We start from the raw sequence: 15,249 nt of genomic DNA on the forward strand, positions 1-15,249 counted from the left end.
CGGAAGGCTCAGTCACAGGGCTGGGCCCCGGTCTCCCAGAACTGACCCTGGGACTTCCCTGTGTTTTGCTTAGGCAATACTTAACTCAGATGGAAGTTTGGTGATCTGAACCTCGGCCTATTTTCAGGCAAAAGCAGAAAAGGCGATTCAAGAAGACCCGAAGTATTTTTTGGTAAAAGCAACGTGCCTTTGCAGGACAGAAAACGGCTTGAGACGGGAAGGCCGGGGGACGGCAACCTGCGCTGCTTCTTCTCCAGATTCCCATTCCCACCCACCATGGAGAAATTGTGCTCTTTCGCTGGTCTGCCTCGTCTGGTGCCATTAAAATACCAGCTATTTCAGAGAACATACATATCACTGAATTGGCTTCAAGCCGTACCTCAGGTTAATTACTGCTCTGAGCTGGATTAAAGCCACAGCCCCAGATGGAAAAAGCATCAGCCTCCCAGGGCCAACTTTAATGGCTGCTCCGTCCATTTACGAGTTGACTATATGTCACTGCTGGAGTCAGAACTGACCTGCACCATTAACGTAAAGTCCTCTTCCCTTCGGCAGCCAGCTCAGCCTTCCTTCTGGAAATTCCTTCCGCCAAACAAACTTCTAAACACACCCTCTGTACTGTATACGTAGGACATTGCGAAATGGGCTTTTAGGACCACGCAGTGACACAGACTGCTCATGCCACATGCGGGGAGCTTCATTCTCTTACCTGCCAGCACACCTCAGGAAAGAATAATGAGTGACCAGAATGCCCCATCCCTTGCCTGTCTGCCACTCTAAATGTCAAGCTTAGACGGAACCCACTCTTAAGTTTTTCTTATGAAAGTAAGCCCTCCTTCATGCCTTACTCCGAAGTCAACTGTTTGGTGTAACAAGTCTCAGATGAGAGCTAGCTTCTTTGGAGTTTGTATTTTACTACATTTTAAAAAGCAGATGGAAACCCAGAGGCATTCTGAACAGAGTTTATGGACACATCAATCTGTGAATGCTACGGTGGCACTTGCACTCCTGCCATCTTGGGAAGGCTAAAGGTGTCCAGAAACAAATCATCCATCTCCATACATCAAAATTCCCCAGAACAGCTAACCAAATAATTGAATCTGACACTCAGAACAAATCCCAACTTGGAAAATCAATGTCCCCTGCCCCAGATGTCCTTGTTCTTGTGGAATTGGAGGGACAAGTTCTAACATCACACAGAATCCTTCTGCTGGGACCTGCATCCTACAGAGGTGTCCCTGCCCCATCCTGGGGTCATCTGCTGGAAAAGGTCAGAGACCCAGGACCCAATCCTAGCACTGGGTGTCCTACAGCGTGCTTCTTAGCCACTCCAAGTCTCAGTGTTTCCATCTGTGAAATAGAGATAGAAACGCTTACCTATCAAAGCTATTCGGGGGCGTACACGTAACCACATGTAGAGTACTCCCGGGGTTGCCAGGGTTCAAGGGACAGAGGGAGGGCACGGGGCAGTGTTGGGGTCATGGAACTGTGCTACCTCCTGTCACTGGAATCTATACATAGAACCATATACCAAAAGGAAAACTCCATTTCACTGTGTGATCATTTTTAATTAGATTAAAAAAAGAAATCACCCCAATCTGTCTTATAACTATTAGCTCATCCCCTCCAGCCCATCACACCCTCCAACTGCCCTCACGGAAACCACTACTAGTCACACAGGCTGAGAGGGCGTGTGTTTGTGTTTTCTGAATCACAGTCAATACGACTGGAGAGAACAGATAAACACAAAATAAGTAAACCAAATGCCCTCTTACCCACCTCCACACAGGAGAGGTAACGCCAAGTGATCATCACAAAACCCTCAACAGCTTCCTTATTTCTGCACGTCACACACAGAGGCCATTATATAGGCCCTGATGTTTCACACATCAGCACCTCTAGCCCAAAGTTCAGTTTCTCTGGCTAACATGGGAGCCACCCACTTACCACAACTAACAAACGAAAATGTCACTTAACATGTGACCATGAGTGTTTCCAGGAAAACCGCACCTCTTTTCACTTCCTGCCCTAGATACTTGAGTAGTGATCATGGCCAAGTTGTTAGAGCACGAGTTAAAAGAAAACATTTCCTTCTTCCTTCCACACACTCTGTTTCCAGCCAGCAGAAAAGGGCATTGACTGTTTTCTGCTCCTTCAGTTCTCTGGCCTCCTGTCAACCAAGACTTGAAAAGTAAGTCCAGCTGGGTCTACATTTATGAAGGTCAATTTAGACTAATGTGAAAACAGCTGCCAGGTGCTTTTGTGTGGCACAGAGAGTTGTCTGCCATGAATTCAACTGTTTGCTTTCTCAGGAAATGGAACGTCTTGTCAGAAGAGATAAGATAGGTTCTTAGTTAGCTGAGCCTCACCAGGCCTACGTCTACTGGGATACATCTAGATGAAAACCCTTTTTGTCCACTTCTTAAGCTTTTTTTCACCTCTCCACACATAAGGAATCCTTAAACTAGCAATATTTGCACATAACCAGGCATATCTTAAATATCTACCACCCAAAGCCAGAGGGTTATTTTTAGTTTGGATCACATTTAGTTACCAACACCCTTTCATAAAATATCTTGAAATTCTAAGGTAATGCTCCAAGAGGTCGTGGTGATGGAAACCCTTCTTGATAAGACCATGCGTGATGACAGCTCAGCTGACCCCAGCTCTCCACACTTCACTCCACTTCCTCACCCCATATTCCTAACTTCCAAAAATCCTAAGAAAAGTGGATGAATAACTGCATGTTCAAGTTAGGTAATACTGCATGTAAAACACACAACAAAATAAACTCAGAATGCATAAATTATTATCACGTAAAAGAACCAATGACTGCCACAGAGTTCATCAAACCATACGCCCTGGGGTGATGAGCCCTGGGTTCCATCCGGCCTGAGCCGCAGGGTCACTGTGCTGGTACTGCCCCTCTTCACGGGAAGCCAGGAATCCAGCAAGTCTGCACATCTCATGGCGTACAGACATTATCAGCGGAGAGCAGCACCACCACCGAGAGGAAAGTAGAAAGCAGACTACTATGAATTTAGCACACCCCCTGCACCTCCTTGGTGGGTACCACTGATGGTGATCTTGGTAACCAGGTGCAAAAAGAAGAGATGCAAGATGCTGAGATGCACAGCTAAGCTTAGCACAGAGAGGAAGCCATCTAAAAACCTCTGTAATTCCCTACACATTCCTCCTGAGTCTGACACATTTAACTGCCGTCTCTGGACACAGGAGACAGCCGCACCACAGCTCCACCCAACGCCTCTGCATCTGTGGGTGAGCCCACTGTCTGGTACCTCCCCTTTCCGGAAGCCTGGGGTTTTCCCTGTGCCCCAATCCTTCTGCATGGGGACATCAACCAGCACCTGAGGCTGTAGGAGCCAGAGCAGGAGGAGGAGGAAACAACAAGCAGAGAAAGGCTCACAGCCAAAGAGAAGGCAGCAGGGCTCTCTCGGGGGGAGGAGCAGGCTGCTCATCATCATACAACCAACAAAATCAACAGCTCCAGGCCCCAAGAAGCAAAGATGGATTTGTGCTTTTGTGGCAGGAAGGATGCTTTGATTTAAAAATAAACGTCATGCCATGGAGGTGACAAAGCAAGCTGACTCCTGCTCCGGGAGTGGGCTCACTAGCGAATGAAAACTATGTGTGGGCAAATCGAGAGGCAAAAACAAAGGAGGAAAAAGAAACAGCCGCCCATCTTCAAAGCCAGGTGCACTGGGTAGGCCTGACTTTGGATTCTCCAAGCAAAATTTGCACGAAAGGTTGACTCTGTCCTTTGGCAAAGGAAATTCATTTTTCTTTAGCAAAAGAGGAGGATCTTTAACATGACTGCCCTTAAACATGGAGGCTGCCGGAGCAGGTTCACAAACTGGCCTCCCTGTAACTGAAGAATGGCTTAAAGACAAAAGGCTCACATTCGCATCAGCCTTATGGAAAAAGTACTGAGCACCTGAACAAAAGGACTTTGTAAAATCACAGGGAAAGGCAGAGGGAGGGAGAAGGAAAACCCAAAGATGGACTTATACGAAGAGAATCACTCAGCTGCCCGGGACAGCAATGCCCGACACAGCAATGGTGTTCTAGCTACAAACAAAGTTGAGTCATATCATTGAGAAGGGGTGCCTTATTCCTGCCCCATTCAACTCTGATAACAGTGTCACAAATAATGGGACACCATGTGCCATAAGGGAGCCTTTTGCACCAGAAAGACATCGGCAGAATGGGTGGTGCAAGGTCAGGAAGCTAAAGTGATAAAGGTGGAAAGGGTGCACTTGAAGAGAAAGGGAGAGGTGCGACATCCACTGTCAGTGGGAAGCTGCCATCAGCTGCTGTGGAAATAAGGCCTCGCCATGGCATGTGGCTCAGAGCAATGAAGTTAAACTCAGACGTGGTAGTTTAGTCAACCCAGGGTTTCAACAAGAGCTCCTTCACTGTCTAAATGTGAAGAGGCCCCTCACTCAAGGCAAGGCATCTGGTGCAAAAAGAACTGGTCTTAGGTCTTGGTGACATTTGACCCTTCATTCTAACCTACAACTTCATGGTGCAAGTGAGCAGCAAAAACGTGTTATCTCCTTGAACCATGTGTCGTATAGGCCTTAACGCGAAGTTGAGTGTGAAGAGCTAAATAAAAAAACAGGTACAAGTGACATGGTTGGGGCCAGATCTAAGGTCTCTGGGTGCATCTTTCCCTGTCCATCGTTATTTGGACACTGTAGTTGGTGTGACCACTAACAAACAAGATCCAGATGGCTGAGAAAGAGAAAAATACTAGCACATGCCTTTCATGGGTGACCACGGTTCCCCGTGCACCTTCTGGAGACTGTGAATGTGAATCCTGAGGATAAGGCAGCAGCCCTCCGGGTGAGGACGGCGCACGGTCATAAGGCTGGGTGAACAGAACACTGGGAGCCTACATAGGTAGACACAGCTACATGCAACCCCGGGTTGGGGCCCCAGATGGGAAGACCACACTTCCATCTCACTACCTGTATACACTGCCGTGGCAGTGTCCAATCATCCCTGGATACAGCAGGTTAAACGGATCACCTGGAGTCCCTGAGACAGTTCTAACAATGCCTGGGCCCCTAATGTTGTCCCACATCAAGACTGCATCCAGGAGGCTCCCTTGGGCCACATCGTGAACAGAGGGAGAATAAGTCACCCCTTCTCAGTGATACGACTCGACTTTGCTTGTAGCTGGAACTCCACTGCTGTGTCGGGCAGTGCTGTCCTGGGCAGCTTAGCGGTTCTCTTCTCTTCACATGTGTCTGGCCCTAGGTTTTCCCTGCTCCCTCCCTGAGCTACCACCCCCTCCCCACTTCCTCCTTTCTCTACGATTTCTGAAAAATGCTATGAACTGGCAATTACAAAGGAAAGAGAGTAGTCGAGGACCAGCCTCCCCCTCATCTCGTAGAAGCTGTCTTCCCTGCAACACTGACTGGCCAGTGTCAGCTGACCCTGGCTCTCCCTGACCGTGTGTGTGTATGTGGAGGGTGGTGTCTGGCAAGCTGAGCAAACAGCTCTCACGTGAGGTGATATGCCAGTTCCGGCCCGACAAAGGAGGGAACACAGCCCAGCAAAAGCAGACCAGCGCGCAGCTCGGCCTTTGTTGCTGATCTGGGGCAAGGCCCTGGAGCTCAAGGCAGAGTGAGCCAGGCCCCGAAGCCTCCCCAAGCAGGGCTCACCTGGCAAGGCTCACCTGTGCATGGAGCGGCCCCCAGGGCCCGAGGTGACTCTGACAACAGGACCCCAGGATGTGGCCAACCAGACACACCCTTCCACCCCAGGACTCCACCCCAGCAGGCGAGGACCTCCTCCTGGATCCAGCTCTGCCTCCAACTGTGCCACGCTGCCCACCAGACCAGGACGCTGCCCACCAGGCCAGGGAGTGCGTGTGGAGACCCGGAAAGCAGAGAGGGACTCAGGGGACTCAGGGCAAGTGGCCGCATTAGCGAGGAGCCTGGGGAGACCGCCTGTCCACCGCTCGCTGCAGTTTCCGTTTGTTTGGGACAGCGAAGCCCAAGGAGACCAGAGGCAGGAGGAGGCGGCGGGCGGCGGAGCGAGGCCCCCTCCACCACCCTGGACCTGGATTTGCGCTCAGTCTTGTAGCACCGTTTATTCCGGCCTTGAAGCCGCGGGCACGCCGGCGGCTGGAAGGCCTCCTGCACACAAAGATGAGCGCGGCGGGAGGGAGGGGCCCAACTGCTCCCGGGGCGGAGTATCAAAGGCCACGCCTGCAGGAAGGCGATTCGGGGCGCTCCCCGTGGCGCTTCCCACCCTCGCCCTCCCACTCCCGTCACAGCAGGAAAATGTCCGTGCGACTGCGAGCGCTGGCAGCGGGGAGAAGGCCGCGCGGGGCGGGGAGGACCCCGCGGCGGACAGAGGCCGGGGAAGCGAAGGCCCCGCGCCCCCCCGGGCGACCCGCCCGCCCCCCGGCGCGGCCCGCGGCGCACGCGGCACGACCATGCGGGGGTCACCCACGCAGAGCGCGCTCCCACCGCCCCGCGCCCGCTGGGGACCGCAAACCGAGGGGGAGCACGAGCGGACCCGCGACGCCCGCGCGGCCCTCACCTCCTCCCCCCCGCCCCTCATTTCCCAGGCGCCCCCGACACCGCCTTCTCGCACCGAGAACCCCCCGCCCCCACTCGGGCCCCCTCCGCCGCTCCCCTCAGTCACACGGGAGCCCCTCCCCCACCTCGACCCAGACCCCGACCCCCACTCACCGAGTAGCCCCGGGAGCGGACGGGCGCGGGGCGCGGGGGCGGCGGGCGGGGCGCGCGGCAGCAGCAGCAGCAGCAGCAGCACGAGCGACGGCCCCATGTCGGCGGAGCTCAGTCCATGGCGGCCGCCCCTCCTCGCGCTCCCGGCGCTGCCGCGGCTTCAGCACCGGACAGCGCCGCCGGCCCCGCCCCGACACGCCCGGCCACGCCCCCGACACGCCGCGCGCCCGCGCGCCGGCCACGCCCACTCCCCGCCCCCACCCCGCGGGGAGGGGTCTGCGAAACGTGCTCCGGCCTTTCTGGCCCACAGCGCTGCTGCGTCTCTGCGGGCGCCCAGTCCCCCGTGCCCAGCCCCTGGCCTCCTGCTGCCCTGTGGCCGCCGAGCCTCCCCGGCCCGCCTGCGTCCCACGGCTTCCTCGACCTCTCCGCCCCTGCGGGCGCCCAGCCCCCGCCCACCCCGTACCGCACGCCGGCCCACGGCCTGAGTCTGAAGCGCACCTGCAGCTGGCAGTGCGGGCCTCCCCAGGAAGGGGCTGGAGCCGCGCAGGGTCTGCGGGTGTGGGGGTCCTCAGTCTGGGGAGAAGGGGCTGAGGGAGCCTAACCTGCGGGGTCAGCGGGGACGGGGGCTGCGGCCCTGAGCTCCAGACAGCGGGGCCAGGATTCCACAGTGGGGACCCTGCCCTGAGGTGGGGTCCCTGCCCTGAGGTGGGGTCAGCGGGGGTCCTTCCCTGCTCCCCGTAGCCCGCCCTCCACGGGCCACCGTCCGAGGGTCCAGCAAGGGGTGCTGGGGCCCTTGCGTTCCTCCCCAGGAGACTTCCACTCCCTAAAGACCTGGGCACAGCGCAGATGGGGGCTGTGTATGTGTGAAAGAGGAGGGGGGCGGTGTGCGTGTGCGGGGCTGAGTTGGGTGTCTCCCGCACCCTACCCTGGCTTATCCCCTCAGTCACCCCTCTCCGCTGGCTGGTGTGGCTGTCCCCAGGGTCAGCTGTGCCTACTCCCGCCCGTCCCTGGTCCCTGCCGGGCCCTCATCCAGGCAGGCTTCCTGCGGCCTCCCCACCCCAGACAAGGCTGGGCTGCCCAGACGCTGGGGCTGGGGGTGACAGCTCGGCCAGCCCACCTGCATGTGGAACTGAACACTGGGCCTGACTGTCCCACAGACCCCAGGCGCGTCCGCCTCCCGACCCTGCTCGGCACCCTCCATGCCGCAGCACCCAAGAGAGCACTTCCTCCTCCTGTCTCCTGGCCTGGCAGGCAGGTGGGTGGGGAGTTTTATCTTCTCTTTGGCCCAGCGGCCCAGGGGACTGCCCCCCAGAGAAAGCGCTCTCCACCCTGTGGGGACACCGTTCCTCCCCAGGAGGCAGCCGCCGCCACCATCCATCGTGGTCCCACAGCACCCCACAAAGGGTGGCCCACAGGTTGGGGAAAAGCACTGGCGAGTGGGCTTTTCAGGGCACGACTTGTTCATTGCGTTATTCTCTGCAGCCAGACCTGCGTTAGCACCATGCTGCTCTCCCCTCAAAGCATACGAGCCGCCCGGAGTGGACGCACCTGCTGAGATGATTCACCCCCAGACCCGTTTGAGAAAGGCTCCAAGAGGCTCATTCCTCAGCCACTCTGAGCACCCCGCCATCTGCAATGGAAGCCCATGGGGCTGACCCCAAATGTGCGCTCTGGGCATGAGACCCACCCCGGTGAAGGCCTGAGGCTGACAGGACGTCTGTCCTCTGATGTCCAGAGAGCTGACTGGTGATACATTTGCTGACAACAGGAAAAGACAGGGAATAAGACCAGGGTAGGCTAGAAGGTAGAGCTCATTCGTGACAGGCTGTTAAGCGATTCAGAAGCACGAGGGCGGGGCGTGAAACCGCCCAGCAACGTCTGTGTGATACCGAAGGGCTTAACTCCACCTCTTGTAGATGCAGGTCTCTGTCGTCAGGTACCTGCCTGACAGGCAAATCCGAGGGCATTTACAGGTTGGCCTTGGTGAAGGACCCAGAGGAGCCAGGCCCCTCCCTGAGCCCGCGCCCTGCAGGACTGTTGCCGCTTGGGGCTGTGGTGCTCCTTCCCGGGCATCGTTACACGGGCTCCAGAAAGAGCCCGGAGGGGTTCGTTCTTTCCTTGTTTGCCTGGCTGCTGCTGACGGTGGCTTCCGGAACCAGGTCCTGCGTCACCCCTGGGCCCCAGCTCCAGGACTCTGGCAGTCACAGCACAGTTAGAGGGAAACACCCCAGAAAGGGAAAGTGGAGAACCAGAGGCACAGGAGGGACCGCAAGGAAATCGTAGCAACAGGGCATGGGGAGCAGCACAAAACCCACGAGGAGGTGCAGGAGGCTGCCCTGCGCTGAGCGGAGCAGACCGTGCTGGCCTCGGCTTTGCCTGCCACGCGGCCGAGTTCTGTCGACGGGACACAGGACGCTCACGGGGGGGAGAAGTGGAGCGTGAGGAAGGGAGGAAAGGAAATCTCGCATGGGAAGAACAGGGCCGTTCCAGAGGCAGCCCAGATTTCTGATGGGCGGGAGGGCTGTGCACGGCCCTTTCTGGAGTGCCGGCCGGATACGTGGGCATGGTAGGACTCCCCAGTGCTGGGCCCCGGCAAGCAGGTGTGCGTGTGTGCACACGGGAGCGTGTCTGTATGCGTGTGTGACTGCACGTGTGTGTGAGAACATGTCTGAATGCTGTACAAGGCACGGAGACACGTGTCTGTCCACTGTGTGCACAGCATTCAAACCCAAACACATGCTTATTACTCCCTGAGCCCTTTGGGTGGGGGTGGGTGTCTCCTGCATGGATCGATGCTTTGTGCCTTTTTCTCCTTATGAAATCATTCAGTCTGTTACTGTCACACTTGCTGATATTTACGTTAGACAGCCATAGCAGGCCAGAGTCTGTATGTGATGCCATCCTGTGGTTCACAGTGAGAACATAGTTGCAGTCACAGGTCAAGGAATGACTCTTTCAAGGAGATTTTCAAGACCCTTGAGCCATGTGTCCCTTCAGGGGCCTCCTATCCACCTGAGGAGGGAGCAGAGTGAAACTCCCAGCGAGGACACAGGTGGGGCTCAAATCCCAGCCGTGTGTGCACCAGCTCTGTTGGCCTTCATACTCCTGAGTGGTGACAGATCAAACCACTGGCAAACCTGATGGTTTTGACTGTCAGTGCTCTGGATTACCTCGGAGCTGACCAGAATATCTGTGACATCTCATTAGGACCAGAAAGTATTCAAAATGGGGGAGCTGGGCTCCCACTCTCTGTGCTGAAAAAAATGGCCCAGCCGCAGATGATTCACTGGGATGGTGGGTGTGGGAGCCGGCGGGAGACGGGCTCAGACACGGATCCCAAGGTTTTTACCGCGTCAGCAGCACCGACGGTGTCCTCCCTCATGTTGGTGGACGTCCAGTGTGCTAGGCTGGAATGCCCATTGGATTTCCACTTGATCAGGACATCTGAAGCCCCAGAGCCCCGGCACCCCGCCACTCCGCATCTGAGCACCCTGCTCTGTCCCCCGTGCACACATGTAGGGACTTCTTAGGGTGTATGCCTTCAGCAGGAGTGTCTGAACTATTTTGACCCAATAGAAATGGAATTACATTTTTTCACAAATTGGATTATTTCATCCATCAAGTTTGACACAAGATGAAAGAAAACCCGACTATCCTAAGAACGTACATGCAAATTAAAAAGCCAATTAACCTCTTCCACAAAGGAAATAAACACCAAGCTCCATTTTAGAGTGCTACAACAAATGCAAGGAACTACTTCTCATCTTGAACAAACTTCCAGGAATACCAAAAGACAGAACACTCCTCAGTTCATTTTATGAGGCTTGCCTATTCTTGAAACTAAATCAAACAAGGAAAGGGCAAAAAAGAAAAAAAAAAATTCACCAATACAAAGTATGGCTTAGTTAATTAGCAAAGATGTTTAGATAGTCTTATGTTCAAACCAGCTAAGTAATCAACCCCCCACCTCCCAGTCCTCAGATATCCCTCGGTAAAACCTTGCGCTAAATGCTCATGACCACGGTGCACAGTCCATTTAGGTACCTTCTTCGAGAAACAGAGGCACTGAGACATTGGCACTTCTTTCCTTCCTGCTGGGGGGCTGAGACAGAACACGCGTGCGTTTGAAGCAGCACCCCAGGCGGCAGGATGCTGACGGCCTCGACCTGGGCCGTGGCTGTCGGGATCTGAACGTGGAGACTCTGGCAATGGGGGTGGTGATGTAGGATGATGCAGCCAGGGAGCCGGGGGCCAGTCCTCCGTCAGCCGGGACAGCTCTCGGAAAGAAAATGTGGTTCAGCTTCAGGCTGAATGACTGGATCTGTGTCCTGGCACTCACAGCCCCAGGCCCCCGCGCGTGGCCCCTCTCCTCGCACCCACCCAGCCGCTCCCTGCGCTTTACACCTCTGCCCCTGGTAGAAAGGCAGGCCTGCCCAGAACTCAGCCCTCGTTCCTGCAGGGGAAAACTTGTACCAATATTTTTAAATCAAGTAGACAAACAGGTGTTGTCATTGCTTTATTACTCATAGTTTGCAAGCAATATTATATATAAAAGTCATTTTTAAAACAACCGGGTTTACTAGAAAGGTGTCTTTTTTCTTTCTTTGCACTGTGGGTTTCTGCACCATTCATACCTGGAGCCTGTTACATTAAATGTATCATTTATGCAGGCGCTGGGCAAACATGTGAGAACCTTGGAGTGTTCTTCTACTCATACCCACCCTCAAATAAATCCTACCCCTTCTCTACTATATGGGTTATTAACATTAAAAACACTAGTGGGGCTTCCCTGGTGGCGCAGTGGTTGAGAGTCCACCTGCCGATGCAGGGGACACGGGCTCGTGCTCCGGTCCGGGAGAATCCCACATGCCGCGGAGCGGCTGGGCCCATGAGCCATGGCCGCTGAGCCTGCACGTCCGGAGCCTGTGCTCCGCAGCAGGAGAGGCCGCAACAGTGAGAGGTTCGCGTACCGCAACAACAACAAAAAAAACCACTAGGAAAATACACATTCATCTCGCTTTCTGTAAGTCTTTTTTCTCTATTTTTAATGACCAAGCTGTTGGCTTGGTTATGAATTCAAAAGTGCTCCCAAAGTTCTTGATGATGATTCATAGAGAAACCTGAAACAGAGAAAGAATTAGCTACAGAAAAATGTGACTGAAGTATGCAAATTTACATTTTCACAGAATAAATCTAAAAATGGTTTGCAACAGAATACACTTAAAGAGAAAACTGAAGTAATCGCTGTTTCTCATAGGTAAATGGAGTAATAAGAATCGCCATCAGCAGAAACCTTAGCGCGACACACGGCACACAGACAGGGCCATCCGGGACCGGAGGTGTCCTCCGTCCCCAAGAAACACGAACAGAAGACCCTCTCAGTGAAAGGTGCTCACCTGGCCGTGCTTCCTCTTTCACTCACAAGGACTCTCCTCTAGGAGGATCTAGACCACTGCGCAGACACACGGCAGGCTCACGGGTACGGCCGGGCACCCCCTTTTCCCACGCCCACAATCGCTAGCTCGTCTCCCTCCTTCGCGAGAGCACAAGGTAAACGACAACTATTAACCCCCATGACGCACTGTTGCGACCATGCTTGCTCACTTCCTGCACACACACCTCACTTTCTCGTCCCACCCCCTGCACACCTGTCCCCAGGCGAGACTGGCTGAGCAGCCCGTCACCCACTCCCCTTCCTTCTCCATCCCCCGAGCTCCCCTCAGAGGGTGTGCGGGCCAGCCAACCTTTGAATTCCTGCCGAGACAAACCTCAACCTTTATCCCAAATGGCCTCTCAGCTTGATTCACTCTTCAGCCTGGAGCTGTTATGGGCACTCGTGTCTGCCCGTGTCCTGCCCTGTCCAGTATCAACACAAGCATGGGGTAACTTTACATTTTCTAGTAGCCACGTTCAAAGAGATGAAAAGAATGGGTGAAATTCGTCTTAAGACAGTTGGCCCTTGAATGACGCAGGGGTTTGGGGCGACGCGACCCTCTGCAAAGTTGAAAATCTGCGGATAACTTAGTCGGCCCTCTGAGAACGCAGCTCTTCCATATCCGCAGTTCTGCATCCACAGATTCACCCAACTACAACTGTGCAGTCCTGGGCTATTTACTATGGAAAATGTCTGCATTTAAGTGGATCCACACAGTTCAGACCTGTGCTGTCCAAGAGTCAACAGTGTATTTTATTTAACCTCACACACCGAAGTAAGTCAACCTGTAACCAACACAAAAACATCACCAACGTATCTCACAGCCCTTCTGCACACCAGCCACAGAGCCTGTGGGTCCTCACACCTGGGCCACATCTCGAGTCACACTCACTTGTTCCACTCGTCACGAGGGGCCCCGTAGGGGCCAACACAGATCTAGAAAAGTTTTCATATTTTTCTCTTTGTCTCAAAATTCAGGAATTTTATTCAGACTTATGTGTGATTTTTTTCATCAGTCCCATCTAAACTTTAGTTAAAGAAACAACAACAAAAAATGAATCTTTAAAAAATTGCATATCTCTTTGGCCCCAGGAAATCCTCTCCCATCGGCGGTTGGATCGCTGCTTCCCTGGGTCTCTCCCTGGTCTGCTTCCCCCAGGACCCTCATCGGTGTCTGTCCTGCTCGGGGGCACCCTCCACGGCGACCTTCTGGACCACCTGGGAGCTGAGGTTCCAGTGCCTCAACAACGTTTCCAACTCAAGGGTTTTTAGTTCCAGATCATTCTTTTGGGCTACGATTGATTTTTCTTTGAAGACTCTTGTCATTAAGTGTCTGGCTGGCCCAGCACTGCTGCTTTACTAACGGTTGTCCTGTTTCTCTCTCACCGCTCCACTGCTGCAAGTGTGCAGTCATTTTTGTCTGCGCCCCACGGACGCCTCAGGCTGAGCAGAGACGGCAGACAGTGGGAAGCACGAAGCCTACGGAAGCCGCCCCATCACAGCAGCGAGCAGGTGTCTGCATCCGGAGAAACACCAGGAGACTCGATGCTCCCCATCCCTTCCGGTATCCCGGCATCAGTGTCCGACGGCACCACCCTCCTGCATCAGCTCTTCGAGAGCTATAGGCTAGGACACTTGCAAGGGCCGGCATGCCAGCCAGGCCCCCCAGCTCCCTGGTGGCCAGAGGGAGGGAGCACTGTCCCACCCAGGAGACAAGACAGAGGGACACAGGACACGGTAAGTCACCAACGCCCCAGAATCTAAGACTTATTTTTAATCACTCGAAAATATTGTCTCCTTATGTAAGAATTTTAAAACCCTTAAAGAAAAATGTTAGGTTACCTTGGCAAAATGACTTATTAAATTACTATAGGGTAATCAGCCTCTCGTGCTGGCCTAAGTCCAGTCTGAGACTCTGGTCACCTCTGAACCGAGCACCAGGCCAGTCCTGGGCTGCCGGGCATCCTGACTTCTCCTTCCAAGGCCAGAAACCGAGGCTGAGAGGCAAAGCAACCTGCCTGGGACCCCAGCATCAGCAAAGGTACGGCGGGTGCAAACCAGGCCTCTGACTACCCCACGGGGCTCGGATAGCAACAAGCTCTTCTGCTCTCCTGTGAATTCAGTGATTCTCCTATTACCTGGGGAGAGGGTTGGATACACTGTGTAGACCAGAGGAATCAGAATTATTAAGGGGCAAAATAAATGAGCGTACAATTTCAGAGCTGGAAGGGACAGTGGCAGCCCTGGTCCAGGGTCCCCCATGTCGCCCACTGAGCTCTGATTCCCCACGACCCGTCCACCTCCAGCTCCTACGGCCCAAGGCCGGCCGCGCTCACAGCTGGAGATGCCAACACAGGAGAGGCACAAAATCAGCCTTCGGAGAAATAAGCAACGTATGTTTTCTAATTAAAGAAGGGTTTTATTTACGAGTAGTTTTTAATTATCCACACCAAGGTCCTAGGTTTTGATGCATGCTTCTAAATGAGCTACAAAAAGCATCCAGCCTCGAATTCATTTTTCAAAAGACTATGAAAATTACATACAGTGGAATAAGGTGATATTACGTATCAATACTTGATAATAAAAAAGAGGCCACTGTTTCAGGGAATACTCCTTTGCTTCAAGTCTAATCACAAGGTTTAACGTTGGGGACGCACACACCCCACCAAAGCTGCCAAAACACAGTTAATGCTGGTAATTAACTTGCTTATAATATGATTCCAGTTCACTTAGTGGGAAAAATTCATGATATAACACAAACGTTAAGAAATAATCTCTAATTATAGTGCTACTCATATACTATGCATGAAAGGAGTAAAGGTGACATCCTTTGACACTTAAAAGCATGAGTGCGTTGGTGAATGCATGCTGTTGCTCCTGAGAAAACAGTCCGGTTTACACAATGTACACAAGGTACAGAGCCCTATGCCAGGTGAGGCACTGAAAGTGCAATGCGACAGCACCCAAGAGACCAGTCAACAAAACCCTAGCCCTGCGGCAGAGAAAGCTCGTGTATTGGGTAAGAAAACATCCACTTCTAAATTAATGCCCCGTTTCCTAAAATAGTCATTGGACCAAAGGGTCCCAAGA

The 15,249-nt window shown here is 53.7% G+C and overlaps 2 protein-coding genes across 5 annotated transcripts in view; both read right to left on the minus strand.

Annotated features, from left to right (window-relative positions):
* Positions 1-6,825, minus strand: part of PTPRN2 (protein tyrosine phosphatase receptor type N2) — a gene marked incomplete at its 5' end in the record, with an annotated part of 714,831 nt that extends 708,006 nt beyond the window's left edge. The window contains one exon of the mRNA XM_081243640.1: positions 6,729-6,825. Coding sequence (XP_081099766.1) covers positions 6,729-6,825 — 97 coding nt within the window. The remainder of the gene's footprint in view (positions 1-6,728) is intronic.
* Positions 6,826-11,228: 4,403 nt separating this feature from the next.
* Positions 11,229-15,249, minus strand: part of NCAPG2 (non-SMC condensin II complex subunit G2) — a 278,460-nt gene continuing 274,439 nt past the window's right edge. For all 4 annotated transcript variants that reach the window (XM_081244081.1, XM_081244082.1, XM_081244079.1 and 1 more), the window contains one exon: positions 11,229-11,845. In XM_081244081.1, the coding sequence (XP_081100207.1) occupies positions 11,794-11,845 (52 nt within the window). In that variant the 3' untranslated portion in view covers positions 11,229-11,793. The remainder of the gene's footprint in view (positions 11,846-15,249) is intronic.

Source organism: Mesoplodon bidens (assembly GCF_964165515.1).
Source record: "Mesoplodon bidens genome assembly, chromosome: 9".
In the NCBI taxonomy this organism is placed as follows: Eukaryota; Metazoa; Chordata; class Mammalia; order Artiodactyla; family Ziphiidae; genus Mesoplodon; species Mesoplodon bidens.